The sequence below is a fragment of the Apodemus sylvaticus genome, chromosome 23 (genome assembly GCF_947179515.1).
Source record: "Apodemus sylvaticus chromosome 23, mApoSyl1.1, whole genome shotgun sequence".
Classification (NCBI taxonomy): domain Eukaryota; kingdom Metazoa; phylum Chordata; class Mammalia; order Rodentia; family Muridae; genus Apodemus; species Apodemus sylvaticus.
The window spans coordinates 113,094-140,492 of record NC_067494.1 but is presented as its reverse complement, the minus strand read 5'-3'; the positions used below and the strand labels follow the sequence as shown (position 1 = coordinate 140,492).

Genomic DNA, 27,399 nt, shown 5'->3' with positions numbered 1-27,399 from the left:
TGCAGACACCAGAAAAGATCAAATGAGATACAGATTATTTTGTTTTACTTACCATTTAAAGAAAGTATAGCATCTTTCATTAGGAAACAGTAAGTTATAATTTATCATTTTAAAATAAAGATATTCTAATTGTTAAAATGTTAACCTGAGTATGTCAAGAATGTATGTTAGGGTTACAAGAAATAAATACCAATAATATCATTTTAGTGAACTTACAAATGTTCCAGCTCAAAAATCAATTCTACAAATTCTGTAAGTAGAATACAGTAGAAAGAGATAGTAGGAAATCCTAAAAGTTAGGAAAAAACTTACTAAGAGCAAATTTATGCATGTATAATGATTTATTTTCCAACTTATGATTCCTAACAAGTTAAATAGTATTCCCAAGGAAGGTGTACCATTATTACATAAATTGCCTATCACACTCCCTTTTACCAACAAAGAGATAAAAATCAATAGCTCTAAGTATGACAAAAGAAATGTTTCAAAGAAAATATTTCTAAACCTTAAAGAGCAGGAGAGCCATTGATGAATTTTAGTTAGCATGAGTCAATCTCAAATTCACTAGTTTAATAGTCAAAAACAAAATTTTGTTAATTTGCTAACATAAAAGAAAATAAAAATTAAACAACATCAACAACAAACAATACTAAATACTACTACATCAAAACCAAAAAAGTAAATTTGTATGTTCCAGGTATCAAGACAAAAATCTCCATTTAACCCTTATACTCATGTGCAACCATAGGCCTTTTTATGACTACCTCAATTTCCAAATAATGACACAGAGAATATATTTATTTATAAACCTTGGCCTTATAATTAAGCATTGTTTCTCATTTGCTTGTAACTCAATTAACCCATTTATACTAATCTTAGTCCTGCCACATGGCTGATTAATTATGCCTCCTTCCTTTCCAGCCTGCTGCTTCTTTATGTTTGGCTGGTACAACCTCCCATGCCTGACTCCCAGAGTTCCTATATCTTCCCAGATGTCCCACCTTCTACTTCCTGCCTTTGTTGCAGGCCATCAGCTTTTTAACAAACCAATCAGAAGAGAGGGACTGTTTACAAAATAGGATGTGTCCACATGAACAACACAACCAAAGTTCAGTCTACAGTAAACTCTCTGGGCACAGAAATCAGCAAATAAATAACATGATGACAATCTTTACAAAGTGCACAAAAACAGTTGTCAACACAATATGTCCACATAAAGCCAGGCTCCTAAAAGAAATAAAAGACCACCAAAAAAGAAAAAGAAAAAAGAAAAGAAAGAAAGAAAAGACCTTCGTTATTAAAAGATTCACATCCTGTGTTCTCTTTGTTTGTTTGATCCTTATTTAATTATTTTATTTACAAATTCTACTAAAGATCCATTAACTTTTTGTTTTGGGGTTTATTATTCCATAAGATATCCAATATTTTAAAATACAAAGCAAGTAGCATAAGGATACAAAGAAACAATAGCAGCAGTATATGCTTACCTGTAGACCTTCAATTGCAAGCCGCAGCATGCTTGGTGTAAGCTTAGAAGCTTGCTTAAAGGTAAAGTTACTCCAGTCTATGATCAAAACAAATCCATTTACTTGAAGCTCTGGATCTTCAATCATGGCTTCTAAAGAAAGTAAGATGGCACGCAAAATATCCACCAGTGTGTACCTATCAACAACAGAGAAGTATTGAGATGAATCTAACAGCCGCTTTTCATAACTACTTGGATAAAAATTACTGAGGCTTTATATTTGGGTGGAGTTTAGGGGAGTTGTTATTACTTTTTTGTTTGATTTGACAAATTTTTAACAAACTAAACATCCTCTTTAAAATACCTTGAAATTATTTTAGGAAATGATTTTTTTAAATTGGTTTTTAAGAAGAGATCGACTTAAATGGACCATGAGAACCAAGTAGAAATTAACAGGTAGGAGTCATAGAAGTGAATCAGCAGTTACGAAGGTTACTAGTATGCACTTCACTTGCAGAAGAGCCAAATTCAATTCCCAACACCCATGTTCAGTGGCTCACAACCTTCTGTAACTTTCTTTCTATGGGCCAGTACAATGACACTGGCCCACAGGTTGCACTGATGTAACATACTGCCTACCACTAAAAAGTATATACACAATTTAAAATAATAAAAATAAAATTTAGGAAATGAAGCATATATTCTACCCAAACAAATAGCAATGCTTTTGAAAACACTACACCTAATTTTCCTCTAGACTATTACATAGTTTTCTAAAATCTCATTTTAACTACCTCCAAAAGTAAGCATCACACTTTCCATTAAGGATCCCTCAGGATATGTACGTTTTGTTTGGTCATACAGTCGGCATTCCATGTGTGAGAAACATGCAGCTGAGCATTCACTCAACTGAGAATCAAACATAATCTGTAAATATAGAAACCATGTATAGAACTTTTTTATCATCCAATAAACATAACTATTTACACACCTTTTTATATCATCAAACATTGCAAATCAAGAGACACTAAGCTATACAATGAGAGGCTTAGAAATTATACACATACACAAGTGTACACATATACAAGTACATTGCCATTTTAGAGAAAAGACCTAAGCATTTTCAGATTTTGTTGTCCATGTGAAATGCTTAAACCAATGCTCAAAGGACACTGGCTAATGTCCTAGCAAAATGTTAAATGCTGAGACCTTCAGGACAACCCTTAAGGTTGCAGAAAAAAAAACTCTAAAAACACGAGTTCAAAACTACAGAATTTCTCAGCTATACAAAAATATAAGAATACAATGTGAATTGTGTACAGTGATCTAAAGGAACAGAAAGCACCTACACTGTGAGCCAGCCTGTCAGAAAGATACAAAAAGCCTGTCTGAAGGATACTAAGACAGGCAAATACAAATGCAGATAGATCCCTGAATTCAAGGTCAGCCTGGAACACAGTGAGTCAAGGCCCAGGTATGGTAGGAATAGTAATTTCAGCACAGGTTCCCATTCAACTGAATTATTGTCTGTGCTTAACAGAGGCAGGCAGATCTCTGGATTATTTTGCAATGCTAAAAGAAAATGTGTGCTTACTATTTCCTAAGAATTAAGGGGCTGGGGTCACAACATGCTGATTCATAGGATAATAAAAAGGAAACCTGGAGTAAATAACCAGATTGATATGTAAAATAAAAGACTGTGCCTATGATCTACAAGAGATGAGCCATCCAAAGAATGTTTTAGATAGCAAAAAATAACTGCTTGAAAAACTGTTTTGAGCAGGAAAGAGAGAGAGAGAGAGAGAGAGAGAGAGAGAGAGAGAGAGAGAGAGAGAGAGAGAGAGAGAGAGAGAGAGCTGTCTGGAAATCTCCAGAGAAAAGAGATCAGAGAGAAAGAAAGCAGAACAGAGAGAAAGCAGCAAGCTAGGCTACTAGCTTGGAGGAAGGATTTGACTTTGAGTTATTTGTTTTCACCACTCCAAGACACCCCTTCTCTTCAAGTCAAAGCTGGTCCTTGGCAACATACTGCAACAAAATAAAGGTGGCATATGAAAAACTCATACTAAGAACATGATAAATAGAGAAAAAAATGAATCAATAGTTTTAAAACAGGAGCAAGATGGGGCTTTATTCACAGTTGCCATTCCTATTCAATAGTGTGCAACATCTTAGGTCAAGCAATAAGATAACAAGGAAAGAAGTAAGAAACTAAGTCAATGTCTCTTTCTTTGCCCATTTTTTAGTTCTAAATATTAAAAAAGTAATAAATCAATCAGAAAACTTATAGAAACGATTAAACTTTAAGCAAAGAAGCAGGATATAAAATTTAAAAGTGAACTTCTTTCATTCATTCATAACACAAAAACAAAACAAACAACAGGCTGTCTTTCATTAGAAACAAATGGGCATCTAAGAAATAATAACAAAATAAACAAACCAGAATAGGACAAAACAGAAGAAGAAGAGCCAAAGAAAAAGAACAAGAAACATAGATGCAAAGGACACATACATGTGAACACAGAGAAATCCCAGAAAAACATACACCCTGTAGCCATAATAGATATGCAAAGGAAGGACCTATAAGCTTTTGGTTTAGAGATGGGGACAATGTGTTGACTTTTTTCAGTTCTAGAATTATATCTTGTACAGGCAGACTCCTGCAGCATGTGTGCATGATGCCTCAGTCTCTGGGAGTTCATATGTGCATTATTCCAGCTGATTTTTAAAGGCCTGTTTCCTTGTTCCCCTTGGCTCTGGATAAGAGGAGAGGTGGGGGAGGAACTGAGGGGAATAAAAAAATGAGAAAACATAATCATAATACAGTGTAGGGAAAAAAAACTATTTTCAAAGAAAGGGAAATTTTTTAATAAAAGTAACTAAAAAAAATTAAGTTTTGAAAGAAATTGAGTTGTATACTAAAAGTAAATAGGCCCCCTATGCTCACAGAGTAGTAGAATTGACATTGTACAAATGTCCAGCCTTCAAAAAAGCAACTTACATATTCAATGCAACTGTAGTCAAATTACCTATGCCTTTCTTCATAGATTTATAAAAAAAGTCTTGAAATTCATATTTATAAACACAAATACCAGTATATCCTAATATATATATATATATATATATATATATATATATATATATATATATATATATATATATATATGAAATTGCTGGAAACATTACCATAAGCAATCTCTAGAGTCATGCCTATAAAATAATAATAAAAGCAGTATAAGGTACTCATACAAAAATATTCATGTATATAAAAAATATAATAGAAAACCCATATTTAATTTCACCCAATTACAACATCTGTTTTGTTTTGTTTACAAAGAAGACAAAAATACCAGAGAAAAGCAGCTTCAACAAATTGTATTGGAGAAACTGGACTCATACATGCATAAGCATTAAACTAAACCTTTATCTCTCACCTTTCACAAAAGATAACTCCAAATCAGCTGTATACAGCAAGAGGAACAGTCAGTTAAGTGAAAGTGCAGCTTACAGAATGGGAAGTAATCTTTTCCAACAATACATTGGACAGAGAATTAATACTGAAACACACACATAGAAAAATAAAACATCAAGAAGACAAGCTACTATCTAAAAAAACAGGCTATAAATCTGAGAAAAGAAAATCTGAAAAAATGAAATACAAAGAGCTAATATCAATTTTGAAAATGTTAAACATCCTTAGCCATCAAGAAAATAGAAATTTAAATTATATTGGGTTTTGATCTCTCCCATTATTGAATGATTTTCATCAAGATACCAAATGACAAGGCTGGAGAAGGTATATAGAAAGAACTCTTACATACCATTGGTGAGAGCATAAAGTGGTGTCGCCACTATGATAATGAACATGGAAATTCTTCAAAAGATATATAGAAATATAACTACATACATCATAGCTATTCCATTACTGATCATATGCCCAAAAATTTCTACTGCAAAGATACCTGCTCAACCATATCCATTTTTCTACTATTCACAAAAACTAGGAAATGGAATTATCCTATATGACCATAAACTAATAAATGGGCAAAGAAAATCGGCACAAAGAAGTTTTATTCATCTGTAAACAAAAATGAAGTCATAAAATTTGCAGAAATGGATGTAACTATAAAACTGAGTGAACTAACCTCGAACCAGAGAGATAAACAATATGCTTCACTCTCATATATAAATCCTAGCTTCTAATCTTTAATTTTGTGTATTCAACTTGAAGTACCCCCAGAAACCAGGAAACTAGATAGAAAGAAGCCATCTGTATAGGTAGGAATGGTGAGGGGAAGATAGAATATAGGTAATACAAGAAAGGAGAATCCCATGGATGGAAAGATTTAATCAAGAATGGTAACTCCACATAAGGAAAAGCAGAGAGTGGTATGAAGACTGACCACATCAAAAGATGTATAAAATGCTCATATGGAATCTCTTATCTTGTAAATCAATTCAAAAGTGCATTTTTTTAATGAATTTGAAGGGTCATGTTCTGCATGGCTGGACAGTGCTGCTCCTATAAGCTTTAGGTTATTATTAAATAAAATCCCAATATCAGCATTGAAGTCCTCTCGATGAGCTGTTGGTCAGGGAAACTCCATTAGACAACAAAACTATGACAGTTCCTAACTTTCCTTTTGCTGGCCCACCAGAATTCTATAAGAGCCTATTTAGAGTAGAAGTGAGTTGGAAGCTTCTTCCTTGGTGGCTAGCTTTCATAGTACCAGAAAAAGCCATGCATGTAACCAGAAGAGAAAGGATATCAATAGACTTACATACAGTGTCAGCCTACAAGGGAGAGATAGGTGCTTTAGTACACTGGTAACACATACATGACTACTAAGGAAATAGTCAACCACTCTGATTTGCATTAAGGTTTCACTGGGGAAAATCAATTCCTGGTACATAAGCCCAGCCAGAAAACAATAGCTAGGGAAACAGTGGGTCATAGGTCCTGAGGATCTACTTAATTCTTATCACTTAGCTAAACTGACAGCATCAAATTACCTTCCTATTGCTACTCCAAGGCATGAGAGAGAAACCGTTCATTCCAGCCAATAGTTCTGAATACAGAGACTAATGGCTGCTCAGGGTGCTGAAGGTAGTTTATGTGCTCATTCTTGAACAAGACATTTCTATCTACAATATAATCATCTACACTGTGACTCAGTGGGGATTGTTTATTCTAATCTTAGGAACTAGTAGAATTGGTAATGGGATAAGAGTGGTTGAACTACACCTGACATTTGAATTTGACTCCTAGAACACTGTCGATGAAAGGAGAGAAATGGTTCCCAAAGGTTTTTATTCTGACCTACACATAAGCTGTAGCATGTGCACACTGGAACCCATACTGTCCCACACAGTATTTGAATAGAGTATTAATCTTACATATTCAAGAAATATTTTTATTCATATTTATTTTCTTCACTGTGGAAAAGGAGAAGAAATAACATAAGAATCAGAAGATATGAGTCCAGCAGGCCCCGGCGGGAGCCTTCAGGTGTCTGCTTCAGGATCTGAACAGCCTGGGCCACAGCACTCGGTCTCCAGTAAGTGCAAGAGGCCTGGTGTGCACCCGGAGGCAAACTGGGAGAACACAGCTTGTTCTGGTGGGTCAGTACCACAGAGCTTAGATTCCAGTCCTGAGGCCTCTGGCAGGAGCCTTCAGATCTCTGCTTCGGGATCCAGAACAGCCTGGGCTACAACACCACATCTCCAGGTCCTGCAAGAGGCAAGAGGGGCATCCAGGAGGCTGGCTGGGAGGAGTCAGTCTGCTCTAGTGAGTCCAGCAGGCCCCTGCAGGAGCCTTCAGGTGTCTGCTTCGGGATCTGAACAGCCTGGGCCACAGCACCCTGTCTCCAGGCAGTGCAGGAGGTCGGCTGTGCACCAGAGGCCAGCTGGGAAGAGGCAGCTTGCACTGGTGAGTCCAGCATTGACAAGACCAACTAACACCAGTGAGAACTAATGGCAAAAGGTGAACGCAGGAACGTCACTAACAGAAATCAAGGCAAAATGGCAGCATCTGAACCCAATTCTCCTTTAACAGCATGTCCTGGATACCCCATCACACCAGTAAAACAAGATTTGGATTTAAAATCACTGGTCATGATGCTGGCAGAGGAACACATGAAGGACATACTTAAAGAAATTCAAGAGAAAATGGATCAAAAGTTAGAAGCCCTTACAAGGGAAACACAAAAATCATTGAAAGAATTTCAGGAGAATACAAAAGTCAATAAGGAGGAAACACAAAAATCACTTAAAGAAATACAGGAGAACTTTGGTCAACAGGCTGAGGTCATGAAAGAGGAAACACAAAAATCTCTTAAAGAATTACAGGAAAGCACAAACAAGCAAGTGAAGGAGCTAAGCAAAACCATCCAAGATCTAAAATCAGAAGTAGAAACAACTAAGAAAACTCAAAGGGAGACAACTTTGGAGATAGAAAACCTTGGGAAGAAAGCAGGGGACAGAGTTGCAAATATCAACAACAGAATACAAGAGATAGAAGAAAGAATCTCAGATGATGAAGATACCATAGAAATCATGGACTCAACAGTTAAAGAAAATGCAAAATGCAAAAAGCTTGTAACCCAAAACATCCAGGAAATCCAGGACACAATGAGAAGACCAAACCTAAGAATTATAGGCATAGATGAGAGTGAAGATTTACAACTTAAAGGGCAAGCAAATATCTTCAATAAAATTATGGAAGAAAACTTCCCTAACCTAAAGAGAGAGATGCCCATGAATATACAAGAAGCCTACAGAACTCCAAACAGACTGGACCAGAACAGAAATACCTCCTGTCACATAATAATCAAAACACCAAATGTACTGAACAAAGAAAGAATATTAAAGGAAGTAAGAGAAAAAGGCCAAGTAACATATAAAGGAAGACCTATCAGAATCACAGCAGACTTTTCACCTGAGACTATGAAGGCTAGAAGATCCTGGGCTGATCTCAAGCAGACTCTAAGAGAACACAAATGCCAGCCAAAACTACTATATCCAGCAAAACTCTCAATCACCATAGATGGAGAAACTAAGATAAACCATGACAAAACCAAGTTTACCCAATATCTATCCACAAACCCAGCCCTACAAACGATAATAGGAGGAAAACACCAATACAAGGAGGGAAACTTCACCCTGGAAAAAGCAAGATAGTAACTTTCTCTCATCAAACCCAAAAGAAGTTAACCAATCAAGAGATCATGGAGTTTTTTTATTAAAGAACAAATCGGAGACGAGCAGCGGCGGCAACGGCAGTACAGCAGTGGCTGGTCCAGCTGAAGGGCCATCAGCAATGGAACCAAGGTGACACAGGGCCCAGTTAGGCCCTGCGCCCATGACCACTGACCTTCGCTGACCAGCCGGGCGGCAAGCAGCTGCGGTTTTGCGGCTCCTTTCGCTTCACAGAAGCCACTTCAGGACTAGACCTCCCACCAGTCAAGAGAGGCTCACCTCCATCTTGGTTTCGGATTCCAGAGACATCGGACAGACTGAGGTACACAAACATAATCCAAGGCCAACACCGCGGGGGGGGGGGGGTCTGAGCCCGACGGGCGTTGGCCTGCACCCAGGCCCTGGGATGTTCGGGGGGCTATCGGGGCGCCAACCCAGCCAGGAGGTTTTTTGCCCAGGCCTGCGCGCACGCCACCATTTTGCCTGCAGGACGACAGAGAGCTCTGGCGAGCAGAGCCGTAATGGGCAGAGCCTGAGGCTAACAAAGCGGGGGTCTAGGCCCCAAAAGGCACAGGACTGACCCCAAGAACTGGGCGGCTTGGTGGGCCATCTGTGAGTCAACCCACCCAGGAGGTTGTTAGCACAGCAGACTCTCCTGGCGCTTTCGGGGAGCGCGGGCACACACCCCCGCCATCCTGGTCACCTGGCGGACCCAATTAACAGTCATAGCCCTAGGGGAACGTTGCTCGGACCTTGGCCTCCCAGGCTTTTGCCTGAACTCAGGGCCTGGGCGGCAAGGCTAACCTTGTATGCGCCAGCCCGGTTGGGGGATCGGCTGCCCAGCGGAGAGAGCGGGACACAGGGGAGGTCCCAGCAGCATACACCGTCAGCGCTCCCTGGGGGTACACACAGGCTCCATCTGGTCCACAGACACAATCTGGGGCAAGGCCTCAGGCGGGAGCCCTCAGCTCAACTCTCTCCGCTTCCGGATCCAGATCAGCCTGGGCAGCGGCACCACATCTCCAGGTCCTGGAAGAGGCTAGCAGGGCTTCCGAGCGGCCAGCTGGGAGAAGGCGGTATGCTCCAGTGAATCCAGGAGGCCCCAGCGGGAGCCTTCGGATGCCTGCTTTGGGATCTGAACAGCCTGGGCAGCAGCACCCTGTCTACAGGCAGTGCAGGGGGTAAGCTATGCACCAGAGGCCAACAGGGAAGGGGCAGCTTGCACTGGTGAGTCCAGCACTGACAAGACCAACTAACACCAGTGAGAACTAGATGGCAAAAGGCAAACACAGGAACATCACTAACAGAAATCAAGGCAATATGGCAACATCTGAACCCAATTCTCCTCTACCAGCATGTCCTGGATACCCCATCACACCAGTAAAACAAGATTTGGATTTAAAATCACTGGTCATGATGCTGGTACAGGAACACATGAAGGACATACTTAAAGAAATTCAGGAGAAAATGGATCAAAAGTTAGAAGCCCTTGCAAGGGAAACACAAAAGTCATTGAAAGAAATCCAGGAGAATACAAAAGCCAATAATGAGGAAACACAAAAAACACTTAAAGAAATACAGGAGAACTTTGGTCAACAGGCTGAGGTCATGAAAGAGGAAACACAAAAATCTCTTAAAGAATTACAGGAAAGCACAAACAAGCAAGTGAAGGAGCTAAGCAAAACCATCCAGGATCTAAAATCAGAAGTAGAAACAACTAAGAAAACTCAAAGGGAGACAAATTTAGAGATAGAAAGCCTTGGGAAGAAATCAGGGGACAGAGATGCAAATATCAACAACAGAATACAAGAGATAGAAGAAAGAATCTCAGATGCTGAAGATTCCATAGAAACCATGGACTCAACAGTTAAAGAAAATGCAAAATGCAAAAAGCTTGTAACCCAAAATATCCAGGAAATCCAGGACACAATGAGAAGACCAAACCTAAGGATTATAGGCATAGATGAGAGTGAAGATTTACAACTTAAAGGGCCAGCAAATATCTTCAATAAAATTATGGAAGAAAAACTTCCCTAACCTAAAGAGAGAGATGCCCATGAATATACAAGAAACCTACAGAACTCCAAACAGACTGGACCAGAACAGAAATACTTCCCGTCACATAATAATCAAAACACCAAATGTTCTAAACAAAGAAAGAATATTAAAGGCAGTAAGAGAAAAAGGCCAAGTAACATATCAAGGAAGACCTATCAGAATCACAGCAGACTTTTCACCTGAGACTATGAAGGCTAGAAGGTCCTGGGCAGATCTCATGCAGACTCTAAGAGAACACAAATGCCAACCAAAACTACTATATCCAGCAAAACTCTCAATCACCATAGATGGAGAAACTAAGATATTTCATGACAAAACCAAGTTTACCCAATATCTATCCACACACAAACCCAGCCATACAAAGGATAATAAGAGGACAACACCAATACAAGGAGGGAAACTTCACCCTGGAAAAAGCAAGATAGTAACCTTTCATCAAACCCAAAAGAAGTTAAGCAATCAAATTTAAAAAATAATGTCAAAAATGATAGGAAGTAACAATCACTATTCCTTAATATCTCTTAACATCAATGGACTTAATGCCCCAATAAAAAGACACAGACTAACTGACTGGATACGTAAACAGGACCCTACATTTTGCTGCTTACAGGAAACACACCTCAGGGTCAAAGACAAACACTACCTTAGAGTAAAAGGCTGGAAGACAATTTTACAAGCAAATGGTCTCAGGAAACAAGCTGGAGTAGCCATTTTAATATCAGATAAAATTGACTTTCAACCCAAAGTCATCAAAAGAGACTCTGAGGGACACTTCTTGCTGGTCAAAGGTAAAATACAACAAGAAGAACTCTCAATCCTGAACATCTATGCTCCAAATGCAAGGGCACCCTCTTTCGTAAAAGAAACTTTATTAAAACTCAAAGCACACATTGCACCTAACACAATAATTGTGGCTGACTTCAACACTGCACTTTCCTCAATGGACCGATCAGGAAAACAGAAACTAAACAGGGACACGATGAAACTAATTGAAGCTTTGGATCAATTAGATTTAACAGATATATATAGAACATTCTATCCTAAAACAAAAGAATATACCTTTTTCTCAGCACCTCATGGTACCTTCTCCAAAATCGACCATATAATTGGTCACAAGACAGACCTCAACAAATATAAGAAGATCGAACTAATCCCATGCCTCCTATCTGATCACTATGGAGTAAAAGTGGACTTCAATAGCAACAGAAACAACAGAAAACCCACATACACGTGGAAATTGAACAATACTCTACTCAATGATACCTTGGTCAAGGAAGAAATAAAGAAAGAAATTAAAGACTTTTTAGAGCACAATGAAAATGAAAACACAACATACCCAAATCTATGGGACACAATGAAAGCAGTGCTAAGAGGAAAACTCATAGCCCTGAGTGCCTCCAAAAAGAAAATGGAGAGAGCATACACTAACAGCTTAATGACACACCTGAAAGCCCTGGAACAAAAAGAAGCTATTTCACCCAGGAGGGGTAGAAGGCAGGAAATCATCAAACTCAGGGCCGAAATCAATCAAGTAGAAACAAAAAGAACCATACAAAGAGAACCATAAAAAGAATCAACAAAACCAGGAGCTGGTTCTTTGAGAAAATCAACAAGATAGATAAACCCTTAGCCAGACTAACCAAAGGACACAGAGACAGTATCCAGATTAATAAACTTAAAAATGAAAAGGGAAATATAACAACAGAAACTGAGGAAATTCAAAAAATCATTAGATTCTACTACAAAAGCCTATACTCAACACAACTGGAGAATCTGGAGGAAATTGACAGTTTCCTAGACAGATATCTGACACCAAAACTAAATCAGGATCAAATAGATCAACTAAACAGTCCCATAACACCTGAAGAAATAAAAAGGGTCATAGAAAGTCTCCCAACCAAAAAAAGCACAGGACCAGATGGCTTCAGTGCAGAGTACTATCAGACCTTCATAGAAGACATAACACCAATACTCTTCAAACTATTCAACAAAATAGAAACAGAAGGAACTCTACTTAACTCGTTCTATGAAGCCACAGTTACACTGGTACCAAAACCACACAAAGATCCAACAAAGAAAGAGAACTTCAGGCCAATTTCTCTTATCAATATTGATGCAAAAATACTTAACAAAATTCTTGCCAGCCGAATTCAAGAACACATCAAAACGATCATCCACCATCATCAAGTAGGCTTCATCCCAGGGATGCAGGGATGGTTCAATATAAGGAAATCCATCAATGCTATCCACTACATAAACAAACTCAAAGAAAAAAAAACATATGATCATCTCATTAGATGCAGAAAATGCATTTGACAAAATCCAGCATCCTTTCATGCTAAAAGTCTTGGAAAGAACAGGAATTCAAGGCCCATACCTAAACATCGTTAAAGCAATATACAGCAAACCGGTAGCCAACATCAAAGTAAATGTACAGAAACTTGAAGCAATCCCACTAAAATCAGGGACTAGACAAGGCTGTCCTCTCTCTCCATATCTTTTCAATATAGTACTTGAAGTTCTAGCTAGAGCAATTAGACAACATAAGGAGGTCAAGGGGATACAAATTGGAAAGGAAGAAGTCAAATTATCACTATTTGCAGATGACATGATAGTCTACTTGAGTGACCCGAAAACCTCCACCAGAGAACTCCTACAGCTGATAAACAACTTCAGCAAAGTGGCTGGTTATAAAATCAACTCAAGCAAATCAGTTGCCTTCCTATACTCAAAGGATAAGCAGGCTGAGAAAGAAGTTAGGGAAATGACACCCTTCAAAATAGCCACAAACAATATAAAGTATCTTGGTGTGACTCTAACCAAACAAGTGAAAGATCTATATGACAAGAACTTCAGGTCTCTGAAAAAGGAAATCGAAGAAGACCTCAGAAAATGGAAAAATCTGCCATGCTCGTGGATCGGCAGGATTAATATAGTTAAAATGGCCATCTTGCCAAAAGTGATCTACAGATTCAATGCAATCCCCATCAAAATACCAACTCAGTTCTTCACAGAGTTAGAAAAAGCAATTCTCAAATTCATCTGGAATAACAAAAAACCCAGGATAGCTAAAACTATTCTCAACAACAAAAGAAATTCTGGGGGAATCAGTATCCCTGACTTCAAGCAATACTACAGAGCAATAGTGTTAAAAACTGCGTGGTATTGGCACAGTGACAGACAAGTTGACCAATGAAATAGAATTGAAGATCCAGAAATGAATCTTCTGACCAATGAAGACCACACCTATGGTTACTTGATCTTCGACAAAGGAGCCAAAAACATCCAGTGGAAGAAAGATAGCCTTTTCAACAAATGGTGCTGGTCAATTGGAAGTCCGCATGCAGAAGAATGCGAATTGATCCATTCTTATCTCCATGTACTAAACTTTCACTCCAAGTGGATCAAGGACCTCCATGTAAACACAGACACACTGAAACTAATAGAAAAGAAACTGGGGAAGACCCTTGAGGACATGGGCACAGGAGAAAAGTTCCTGAACAGATCACCAATAGCTTATGCTCTAAGATCAAGAATTGACAAATGGGACCTCATAAAATTACAAAGTTTCTGTAAGGCAAAGGACACTGTTAAAAGGACAAAACAGAAACCATCAAATTGGGAAAGGATATTCACCTACCCTACATCTGATAGAGGGCTATTATCCAATATATACAAAGAACTCAAGAAGTTAGACCCCAGGGAACCAAATAACCCTATTAAAAAATGGGGTACAGATCTAAACAAAGAATTTTCACCTGAAGAAATTCAGATGGCCGAGAAGCACCTTAAGAACTGCCCAACATCATTAGTCATTAGGGAAATGCAAATCAAAACAACCCTGAGGTTTCAGTCAGAATGGCTAAGGTCAAAAACTCAGGAGACAGCAGGTGTTGGCGAGGATGTGGAGAAAGAGGAACACTCCTCCACTGCTGGTGGGGCTGTAAGATGGTACAACCACTTTGGAAATCAGTCTGGCAGTTCCTCAGAAAACTGGATATGACACTTCCAGAGGACCCTGCTATACCTCTCCTGGGCATATACCCAAAGGATTCCCCGGCATGCAATAAAGACAGATGCTCCATTATGTTCATAGCAGCCTTATTTATAATAGCCAGAAGCTGGAAAGAACCCAGATGCCCCTCAAAGGAGGAATGGATACAGAAAATGTGGTATATTTGCACAATGGAATACTACTCAGCAATTAGAAACAATGAATTCACAAAATTTTTAGGCAAATGGTTTGATCTGGAAAATATCATCCTAAGTGAGGTAACCCAGTCACAAAAGAACACGCATGGAATGCAATCTCTGATAAGTGGATATTAATTAGCCCAGAAGCCCTGAATACCCAAGGCACCAATCGCATAACAAATGACTCCCATGAAGAAGTATGGAGAGGGTTCTGATCCTGGAAAGGATTGATCTAGCATTGGAGGGGAATATAAGGACAGAGAAAAAGGAGGGCGGTGATTGGAGAATGGATGGAGAGAAGAAGGTTTATGGGACATATGGGGAGGGGGGATCCGGGAAAGGGGAAATCATTTGGAATGTAAACAAAAAATATAAAAAAGTTTTAAAAAATTAAAAAAAATCAGAAGATATGGCATTGCTATCTTCAGGGAGAAAGATAATGCGTTATACACACATTCATAATCAGCAAAAACAAAAAGTTTTAAAAATGAATGGTCTATCTTCTTTTACAAAAAGTAAGCATCAAAAGATTATATCCAACTATATGGAATATATCCAGGGTACTACATGTCTCATTGTAAGAAGTCTAAAAATATTTCTCAAATATGTAAGATTTTAACACTACTCAAAATTCGTATTTCACTTATTTATTTGTGTGGGAGCAGAGTGAGTGCTGCTGTTCACATGCTACAGGTTGGAAGAAGAACCTTGGGGAACCAGTTCTCTCCTTCTATCAACACGGTCCTAGCTGTCAAATTCAAATGTTAGGCTTAGTGTCAAATGCCCTTATCCCATTACCATTATCATCTTACCAGCTCCTAAGATTAGAAAACTTTTTAGAGAGTTGAAGAGTTCTATAGCTCTATGACTATATAGATTTCTATGAGTCTATGGAGTGTGCATGTCTATCTTTGGTACCACTCACTGCTTCATTGTAAACATGATACTCTGACAGTGTTGTGAACTGAAGCTTGTAAGTATGCAGAGAGAGGCATGTTAGATCAGAAATAATATAATTTTGGTTAAAATTGGGCATCTTTTCAAAAAATCTATTTAATTTCTGAAATTCACAATAAAACCATGTTAAAGACAAAAATTTTAATTCATATAAACCTAATTTGGATATTCTCTCATGGGAATGATTTAAGAATGATAAGAATTTCAAATGTTATTGATATAAAAACATAAAATGTAATCTGAATCTGAAATACTTTTCAAAGGAGTGATGAATTTGTATGTAGTAAAAATCAATCATGGCTCCACTAAGGACAAAACAAGAGACAATATGTTTCAACATGCTTCCTCCTTCCAAACTGTGTCAAAATCAAGATATTTATACACATTATTGTTTAAAAAGGAGTAAAATAAGGAAAATCACAGTATAAATAAAGATGAGCCTTTGGATTTCAGGGTTTCTAAAAGAAAATTTAACCTTTTAAAAGATATCTAATATTAATATCTTGCTCCAAAAAGGGAATTAATGGTCTTATATAAATAAATCATTTTAATTTTTAAGTCTGAGAAAAAATTGAAAAGTTTCTAAGCTTACTGCATTCAGAGGGCAGGCCAATAACACTCTTGTCCTCTGTTGTCATATTCTCATTGTTAGCAACTCCTCAGGCACTGACTTAATAGAAAATTATTTAACAGGCTCCTGCCAATGCCTGTAAAATACCATCCACAAAGACATATAACACCTACTAAAACAAATCTACCTCTTCAGGAATCTTACCATCATTTTCTTTTTAAAATTCCTTTCAGATTCCTTTTTTAAAAATTAAAATTCACTACAATGAGATATTGCATATGTTCATGTTTGGACTTTAGAACTAAATTGTGTGAGCTGTCCTTCTCTTATGTACCAGGAAAGAGTCATGAATAAAAACTGGCACATTGTTGCAGCTCCTGACTCCTAACTGTGCTTCCCAAAATAGTGTAAGCCAAGGCTTGAATCAGTTGAAAGAAAATGCAGAGCACATAGTAAGAGGAAATCATGATTCTAACAAAAGGCACCATACCATGTAAACTATTGCTCTCAAAGGAAATTAAAATTTCTATAATGTGTTAAAAAAAAAAAGAAGAAGAAGAAGAAGAACCATGGACAGCTACAGCTGTTTCTTACTGTGCAGTCTAAACTGAGCCCTTCGTGAAGTCCATGGATTATAAAAATAAGTACTCATTATGGAGTATAATACATACCTGAATTCATAAGTTGGAATTCATACTTTTATTTAACTTAATGTCTTAAGGTAACACTTACAGCTGCAAAAATACAAGTTAAAAGTGGGAACTTTTATATTTCTAACCCCAACTTCCCTTTGTATGTTGAGGAATTTGTTGAATATCACTAAGATTTTATTTCTTTTTGTAAAATTAAAAAGTCATAGGATATATGTAAAGTGTGTAGGCTCATGTCAGCCACAAACCCCACACTTTGGTGCTAAGTTCTATGATTCCTGTTTAGCCTTCTTTTGTACATTCACTTAATCAACACTTGATATGTGGACCTTGCAGCAATATAGTCTTAATCTTACAAAAAAATTATAAGGATAAAAATTAAAAAATTATAAAGCTTTTAGCAGGGCTTGGCCTAAAATGAAAACAAGAGGAATATTTTCATGAAACTGCCCTGCTCTGCAATAGTACATGGAACAATTTCTCATTCTACTTTGCCAGAGATTGTTCTGTTTTTTTCTTCCACTCCTTCCTCCCATCTCCCCTATGGAGAAATAGAATTTGGTATCTCACTCTCATGCAGTATCTCACAGAATTCCAAAGTCATGTGTTTGCACTATAGGCCAATATATTGAGTAATGCCTTATTTGTGGACTCAGCCAGTGCCCTTCTTAGACACATCTACCTTTCCAGCTACTCTGTCAACATCAGCACTTCAGTATCTCTTCATAACTGAAATATTTCATGTTGATACAACTCATTTCAATGCCTCCCAAACTAACTGTCCCTCTGAGATTGTTAGCATTAAGCACTTAATAAATATTAACTCAGTTATTCCATTTCCTTTTAACGCTATATTTATTCACCAACACCCAACTCTTCCTTTCTCTATATTCATATATCTTGTATCTGATAACCCTTTCTACTACAGTTCTATCTACATTGCCTAATAAAATGGCAGTCAGCCTCATTCTCTTTATTGCTTCTCTTTCTCTTCTGGACATCTTTCCTTCAATTTTTTTTGTACGATTGATCATCTTGACACCTGCATAGAAGACTAATCACCCATGGCTCTTCCAAAATCTCACCATTACCATTACATCATACATCATATATAGACCCACACATACAAAAAGCTCACCCCAGACATTGAGACATTGTCACACGGCAGTTCCCCCAAACAGTAGTTTATTCCTCTGCTCTTCTTTCTCTTCGGTCTGTTGAGGATGACACTGCTTTTCATTTTCTCTAAGTTCTACCCTTCTCATCTCCAGTATGCTCTGCCATGTAAGACTGTCTCTATGAATTTGAGACTTTGGCACCCTTCCCACTATGAATCTATATCTCCCAGGCTATCCTTGTTTGTCTTGTGACACCTTGGACATCTAAAATTAGCTCTAAAACTATGTTTTTCAATGTGTTGCTACTTTCTGTTCTTAGTACAATATCAACATTCCCTGAATACTTTGGTCTCTAATGTCATATGCAAAAATCAAATTATTTCCCAAGGACACAAAGTACACTGTTTATTTCTGCACACAGAAGAAAACAAGTTAGCACCATTTAGTGTAAATATTTGGATGATATCATTCAGTTCAGAGGTCTTTTATTTCTCTAACTCCAACTTCCTTTTGTATGTTGAAGAAATTGTTGAATATCACTAAAATTTTATTTCTTTTTTTTAAATTAGAGATAATAGAATTTTTATTTGAACTATATCATTAAGTTCAGGCTTCCCTCTCCCTCCAAGGGAGAAAATTAAGACATCTAGATAATAAACAAGAATTACGTAACATTGCTTAGTAGATAAGAAAACGGAAACCTTGAATTTCTTTAATAAAAGAAGTTAATTTCAGGAATTGAATTCCAAAAGTATTTTTTAAAAACATTCAAGGTGACCAGGCAAGCCTCTCCTACCTCCATTCAAGCAAATTTTGGTTACTTCCAGGTCCTTGTTTCTCACCTAGAATCTTATAGCATCTCTTCCTTAAAAGCAAAGATCAGCTGAAATGCAAATGTGTTCTGTCTATCACTTTCCAGCCTTTTCAGTATCACAAGTGGAATACTAGATAACATCCTAGTATCACAATGAACAGCACAACAGCCAGCAATTCTCTTTGTTGATAAATTAATAACTGTTATTAAATCTTCCATTAAAGTTAGCCCAACACTGCAGTTGTCATTAAACCACATTTTTCTAATGTTCAAAACATTTTCTGTTGGAATGATGCTTGAGGTTGGAACAGACACAGAATTGGCTTTATTTATGCTACAATGTATCATTAGTGCTAAAGCTGATAAACCTATCTAGGATTTTTATAGCACCACATGGTGATAATTGATAATAATAATAATAATAATAATAATAATAACAAATCTATCTGGTTAATAACTAAAATTTTAAAGCAATTTCAAATATGTTATTACAATCTCAGCATAATAATGGGGTCTCAGCCAGGTATGATTATATTATTTTGCAAAGAACAATATGGATCTAAAGAATTTCAGATTTTCCCAGAATCTTCATGGGAAGAGAGAACAGAGCTTAGATTAAAATCTAATGTCTTTCTGCCACCACTTAGGACAAGCTTCTTTCCATTTCCTTTGGTGTCGAATACCTAAAACAATTTAATAGAGTTGATCTGTATTTTTGTGTCAGAATATAGGAGATCCAGAAATCAATGCCAACGTGGCATCTTCCTTTGATGCCAGGGATGCTCCGAACTAGCCACAGTAAGGGATTATGTAAAGGAAAACCACGAGCACACTCAAAAGGGGCAGTATAGAAGTAGCTCAGTCTGCAAGTCATAGAAGAAATAAAGATTCTGAAGTTTTCAGTTGTCTGGCTTCTGACACTAAACGGAGATTAGCTGCCCCACCCTTGCTTCTGGGAGGTGGAGGTAAAGCAAAAAAAAAGAATCATTGGGGATGAGACAGTCACACAAAGTTTTACTTTATGGAGAAAAAAAGGCAAAAAGAAAGTAAAATAGATTTATGCTGGATAAACACAAACACATCAGGAAGCCAGTGTTTGGCGACTGGCTACTCTAAGCAAATGGCACTTACTACAGTCATTGCTTTCAGAATATTCTTTTTACCTTAGCTTTTGATCCCTCACACACATGCACACACACCTTTCTGTAATCACACGTGGATTTTTTTTTCTCGAGACAGGGTTTCTCTGTATAGCCCTGGCTGTCCTGGAACTCACTCTCTAGGCCAGGCTGGCCTTGAACTCAGAAATCCACCTGCCTCTGCCTCCCAAGTGCTGGGATTACAGGCATGCGCCACCACTGCCCGGCCATGGATTTTTTTTTTTTTTTTTTTTTTTAGCTATTGAGGTTGATTTATGTTGGCCACTACCTACACATGAAAAGTAACTGATTTGCTTACTAGTCAGAGGAGACCAGGATGCATATCCTTAACATAGTGTATGCAAGATGCAGAGTGGTTTTGAATAAATAAATGGATGGATGGATGGATGGATGGATGGATGGATGGATGGATGGATGGATGGGTGGATGGATGAAATGGAACAGTGACTAAATTTTGTTAAGATATTTTTTCCAACAAAAATGAGGAGCTCACAGCTGCCCCTTTGCCCCAAAATTCCAACAGTAGCATGTAGTACCTTCATTAGACATTTGAGCAAATCTATGTAATTATATTTGTCCCTAATACTTACAAATTTTAGATAAAAATTCAGTAGCTGACAGAAATTATTTTTCAATCAAGTTGAATGAAATATTAATAACTCAGATTGTTGGTTACAATCACAAGGTCATAGCACACAGGAATAGATTTTCCTCATGATGTTAAACCTGATTGTTATAACAGTGAAATTATGTACCTACTCTAGGTGAAGTTAGAGGTATTCAACCTTTATTTTTTCAAATGGAAGTAATGCATTATGGATGTATGGAAGTAATCACTAACCATATCCTGTCTTTGTACCAAGTGTTGACTCCTGTGTTGATACACCTTTAAATAGTTCATTTGAGTCATCCTGTAGTAAGTTATTTGTTATTTACTTTGCTGCTCTTCAACCTTTCTTAAAGCTGCATATTTAAAACATAAGAACATCCTATACCAGACCATGTAAGCATGCTAGCAAGGGTTGCTTCTCTTGTTTTTTGCTACTATTTCAGGATTAGTTCACTAGTTGCTACATAATTGACCCAGTTTTAAGAGACTGTCCTAATTTTTTTTTTAGTAATCTGTTGCTTTATTCCTTTACCATATCCCAAGACAGTTTTTTATGCCACTTTCAGTTTGCCATTGTCTGTACCACAAGTAAAGTTTAGCATAGTTGATGTTTCCAGAATGTTGTTCAGATAGCTTCCTTCTAGTTATAGAATCTCTTCTGATCAGAAGTGGGATGCAATGCCCATCTATCATTGTTAGCTTTGACCTAATGACATCCCCACCTTCAAACACACATAGCAGTGCCTTCAGGGTTGGGAAGGTAAAAGTGCCTGATCTGCACTGCACATGACAACAACTCCTTAAATGAAACAAATTCCAATAAGATGAAAAAGGAAGTCTTTGAAAATCAGACCAAACAATTAAAACTGTTTTAAGGGGTTACTATCGGAGTATCTCCCTACTTCTCTGGCTAACTTTCCTTGAGTATTTTAATCCATATTTAATCACTTTTGTTTTACTTAATATTTTAGTGTACTTTAGAGAAGACTAAATCACTATATCTGGCACTAAATCAATTCAGTATGCTCTATGGCTATTTTTTTAATTGTGAGTGTTTTAGTACTCTGCATTTGTTTTGAATGTTGACCACATTGTTGGAAGGAATAAGAGCATGATGTAGCTTTGAAAAGAAGCCATAAATAGCTGTCCATTTATATGTCTTCTTTTTTTTAAAAAAAAAAAAGCTATACAATAATAGCAAGTATGCAAGAATAATGGGCAAGTTTATGGGTAATTTGTTGATTACAGGTGTATCTGAGCAGTCTGCTTTCTACCACTTTTGGTACTTTACTACTGTATGTAATCTTCAGTTATCATGAGAACTTTGAATTACCACTATCATAGATTTGCTTTGGTTATAGTTATATTTAATTTTTTTCCAAAGTATTTTCCAAATGTAATTTCCAGATAAATGACTGATTGGAATATAAATAACAACTTCATAAGCCTGTTACAATCTACAAATGTATCAGCAATGATCTGACAATATACAAGCCAACTCAGAATATAGCAACTTATATTTCATATGACAAAATTTCATTCATGAATACTTCCAGTAATAATTACTTGTCCATCCACGGAGGAATGTTCTCTCTCTCTTTACCCCCTCATCACATATGCAAATATGTATCTCTGTGTGTATGTATGTCAGTTTGTGAAAGTATGTGAGGTATACACTGTACAGATACAAGTAGAAGTCAGAGTTGACAACCTTTTGTGTCAGTCTTAATCTTCTATCTTGTTTGAACTGGGTTTTTTGGTAGTTATACCACTGTGTGCAACAAGCTTCCAAGGATTCACTGTATCATACTCTTACAAATAAGAACTCTGGGGTTACAAAGGCACAGGCTGCTTGTCTAGCCTTTATATTGAGCCTGGAATTCAAAATCAAGTTTACTATGTTTTTGTGGCTAGTGCTTTTACACATTGAGCCATCTCCACAGATTTTATCTATGGGTTTCACCTTCCCAGATATTAGCTCTCATGATCTAAGGTCTAGACTGCTTTCCTCTTTCATCCCAAGCTTTACTTCTACAAGAAACTATCTCTTCCATAGATCATTAACCTCTGTCTCTTGACAAAATCAGGTGAACAAATTGAATTTCTGTACTGAATCCTAAGCAGGGCACTATCACTAAGAAAGCAAATGAAGTGTGTAATATCTGGGGTACTGGGAGGACCATGGCAGTCTAATAGTTCTTATAATTTCCTTGTTTTTACTTCTATTTTCAGAAATTATGTTAGATGACCTGAACAAATGGAGACAAAGTTATATGAATCTTCCAAAGTACAGTCTGAGCAATGAAATCCACCAGTCATTTGAGCCTGTTCTGCATCATTTTAAAAGAATCTGCAGACCAAAGTCAAAGTCATTTTGACATCTTAGAATTTTGAATTGTGTTAGATTTATTATAAAGTGGTTATACTGCAAATATTGTGCTTTGCATAGCTTCTTAATGACTTCATGTCTCATAAAGTATTTGGAAGTGGTTCAGTTCTATATAAGTACAAACTAACCGATGCTATAGCGCAGTAGAAAAGTCACTACTTTATGCTTTCCTCTCATATTCACTTATGGGACCAGTGTTCTGGAGAACACCAAAACTTTTCTTTCTTATTCAACACAGGAAAAAACTCTTCATAGATAAATCCCACTTAAAACATTCAGTAAAAACTATGTAACTTTTACTTGAATTCTGGTTCATTCTGGGTCTTTCTACTCTAGTTTAGGCTCTTCTGTTACCAAATTAACTTTCTGTAGAATAGGCTTTTTAAAAATAATTACACACTTTCCTTTTACCTCTTTACTTAGTAAATTGAATATAATTCTTTTTTCCTTTCTGTTATATGGCTTGTTGATTTTACTCAGTTTCTGAAATTTCTCTGTAGAATTATCTACATTCTCCATTTTCTTCCCATAAAACATTACTTTTTAAATAATAGCTACTCCACTCAAGGGATATGGTCAGATTAAGTTCAAATAGTCAGACTTCTTGAATTTGGATTATTTGGGATTGTCAAGATGAGGGAAAATAAAGAATGAGCACCTTAGTCACAGCGCATGGAAGAGCAGAATAGAGGAGCTGGCATGTGATGTGTACAGCTAACAGAGCAATATTACCAAGACATAATATAGAGAAGGTACCAGAGACTTCTACAGGAGTCAAGTAAGATAAGCCATGATACTATGTGTAGAAAGAGAAGATCCGGTCTGAGATGAACTAGGGAAGCCCTGACACTGTAAGAGACTTACATTTCAAGACCAAGATCGAAGGTTTTCAGAAAATGTCAAGATGTATAACCATTTATCTGTTTCACTTCCCATCAGTATTTGTAGATTTAAAATGTAGTGTCAATAAAGAAAAAGAAAGGAAAAATATCTGAAATTTAGACAAGCCCCAAACCATGTGTGTCCTTTTCCTATTGATGTGCTTTGCCTTCTGGATGATAGTTGCCCTTCTTCAACCACAGAAATGGCATCCTATGACTACTACATAGATCCTGAAAGTGCATGACCATAAAACTTGGCTTCTAATTTTTAATTTTAGCTATACAATCATGTATTATCATCTTGTTATCATCTTGTATCAATATATTGAAAATAATTCTACACACCAATTAATAAATTCCTTTCTAATAGAGATTTCTAGGGAGAGTTTTGGTTGTTGATAGCCTGTCTTTAATAGTAATACATACAATGAGCAACTAAAACACATTCTATTTTCTATAGACAAAATAACTCTTACTGTATATGTAAGAACTGTAAATAATGTTCACCTGGATATGGCTTCTAAAATGTGAATAAAGTTTATTTGCCTACAGAAAAAAAATTCTATAGTTTGGATATGTGTGTGCATGTGTGCATATGCATGTGTGTGTGTGTGTGTGTGTGTGTGTGCGCGCGCGTGCGCTCGCGTGCATGCACATGTGTGTGTGTGTGTGTGTGAATTTGCCTATCTACAGACCATAAGCAGATTCTAGACATATTTAAATATAAAATGCCCATATATCACTATTGTTCCATATAGCATAACATTAAAACTCAAGTAATAGACTTTCAATCTAACTGATATAAGGAATATGAGGAATATGAGGAATATGAGTTTTACTTTTACATTTTAGTAGACACAACTGGCTGGCTTACATAACTCTATAGTGGACTTTTTACAGTTAAAAAAAAACTCAAAGAAAGTATGTAGTTAATGGGTGGAATTTTCTCTGGAATAGTCTTTGAAAATTTCCTTCTAGGCTTGGAGGAATGGCTCAGTGGTTAAGAGCACTGACTGCTCTTCCAAAGGTCCTGAGTTCAAATCCCAGCAACCACATGGTGGCTCACAACCATCGGTAAAAAGATCTGACACTCTCTTCTGGTGCATCTGGGGACAGCTACAGTGTACTCATATACATTAAGTAAATAAATAAATATGTACATACATACATACATACATACATACATATATCTATAAAAAACAAAAAAACAAAAAATGAAAGTTTCCTACTTGAAAACAAAACAAAACAAAACAAAAAAAACAAAAAAATGCAGAATAAGATCCAAAGGACTCCCAGAATCAATTCTATCTGTGAGTTCCTAAACTCGGTGATTCTTCATATAACATGCAGTCTTTATATTTACTAGGAAAGATTATCAGTTTAAACACTCAGCCTATAATTATAAGAAAAATGACCAATAAAAATGGGGAAAACTATTAAAATATGCATTTGCATTTTAACATGCTAATACTTTTAAAAGTTTTCTGAAAAATCTGTTAGACCTACTAGATCTCTCTGATTGCAAAAGTTAGTTACATCACTCTAGAAATAGTTTAAACCAACTGGATGCATCCAAAGACACCATTCACAGAACTAAAAGGACACTAAATGCTTTACAACTATCTCTGTAAATATTGTGAAATATGCTTAACTTTGTATTAGATGGGAACCCAAGAGCCTTTTATAATTTTTGTGTCTTACATTCTGAGAAAATAGTTGTGAGGGAAGACACAGAAATACCACTGTCTGCATTTTTTCTAAAGTAAAGAAAGAGTAGTATTTATCTCCTACTAAACAGCACCCAAGCCCATAGAGTCTACCAGCTGATAGATACTAAAGTTTCTCACTCTGAAAAAGATAAGAAATCATATCAGACAGGAAGCATACCCTTCAGACTAGTGACAGGCATCAAACAGGAACATTAGTCAACCTTTATTTTGAGTGTCATTAAGTGTGCTCAGCGATAAAGGGTACAACTCTTCCTTCTCATCGGAGTGACACGTATTGTACTATGCTTTCATCTACACATCACCGAGCAGAAAAGTTCCTAAGCAATAAAGCTGTCTGCTCACAGTTAAGCATGAGGCTGCTTGAGGGAGATAAACTATCAGTACTTGGGAGAGAGAAAGGTGGTGATGGTGATTATGACCATGAATCTGATGAATAATGACAGACTAAGGACTTCTTGAGAAAGAAGAAAGAAACATCTCTATTCTCTCCTCATTTCTCCATGTGAGTAAACGCCAGGATTTAAAAGCCAATATTTTTAGAAGCTTTATTTAGTAGTTGTGTGGTTTCATTCACAACTTAATATGGCTTGGGAGCACATAAGGCTGCAGGTGAAACTGTGTTAGAGAAGGAAGAGTTTTAAAAGAAAAAATTACAAGCCCTTCCCTAGGGAGCCTACCCAAAGCTCAATATAAGTCCCATTTTCCCTTTGCCCCCTTCCCTGCTCCCACCAAATAAACAAAAGCATTGAAATTGCAACACTGGGAAATGCCTCGGAGTAAATTATAAAAAAAACATAAGGATCAAAAGATCACAGTAAACTTTGGGACTCCGAATTTACCTGCTCTGATCCCAGTTGGCAGCAAAAAGGACTAGAATCTTCCTCCCATAATGGTCCAGATTGGCCAGGCCCCCAGGAAAGCCATCCTTCAGTGCCTGCTTGATGCCAGGGTCAGTGGCCTTGAAGCTTTTGAACATATCCAGGTTCTGCTGCCGATACTCAAAGTATTGGGCCAAGAGGCGGAAAGCTTCAAAGTGATGAAATTTCCTGGCCCTCAAGAACCGTAGAATGAAAGCATCATCTGTGCGCAGAAAGCCAATGTCCGGCCTAGTGATGACCATGTCCCTTACTTCTTGGATGTCCTGGTGCAGAGTGTCTGGGTTCTCATTGAGTTCCAGGCGAGCTTTCTCCAAGGTCTCAGGAGAGAGACCAGCTTGCAAATGAGTCATTGTTCCCTTGTATCCAAGCTGTCCACTCTGGTTTTTTGTGTGTCCAGCAATATACCTGGCACTTGTCACCTCCACACCACACTCTGGCCTCCGGTTCTCCTCACTGCTGTCTGCTTCCTTTCCTGTACAAGAAATGGTTCCTCTTCTGTTTTAAGTCAAGTACCCTGTTGCTCCTGCTTTTCCCCACAGCTTTTCTGTAGAGTATCTAAACTTCTCCCCGCCCCCCAGCACCCCTTAAAGAACAATACCTCCCATTAGAAGTGAGCCTCTGGACAGGCTCTGCTAGCCTGCCTCTTGTCCTTTGCCATTCTGAATTTTAAAAAAAAAAAAAAAGGAAAGAAACCCTAATACCAATTAGCATGGGTGCTTAGAGTCTTGGT

The 27,399-nt window shown here is 37.3% G+C and overlaps 1 protein-coding gene across 1 annotated transcript in view; it reads right to left on the bottom strand.

Moving 5' to 3' along the window:
* Positions 1 to 27,019, bottom strand: part of Clvs2 (clavesin 2) — a 137,377-nt gene extending 110,358 nt beyond the window's left edge. Inside the window, exons 1-2 of the mRNA XM_052169641.1 lie at positions 26,631 to 27,019; positions 1,488 to 1,662 (exon numbers count right to left, since the gene is read on the bottom strand). Coding sequence (XP_052025601.1) covers positions 1,488 to 1,662; positions 26,631 to 27,019 — 564 coding nt within the window. The remainder of the gene's footprint in view (positions 1 to 1,487; positions 1,663 to 26,630) is intronic.
* Positions 27,020 to 27,399: the final 380 nt, after the last annotated feature.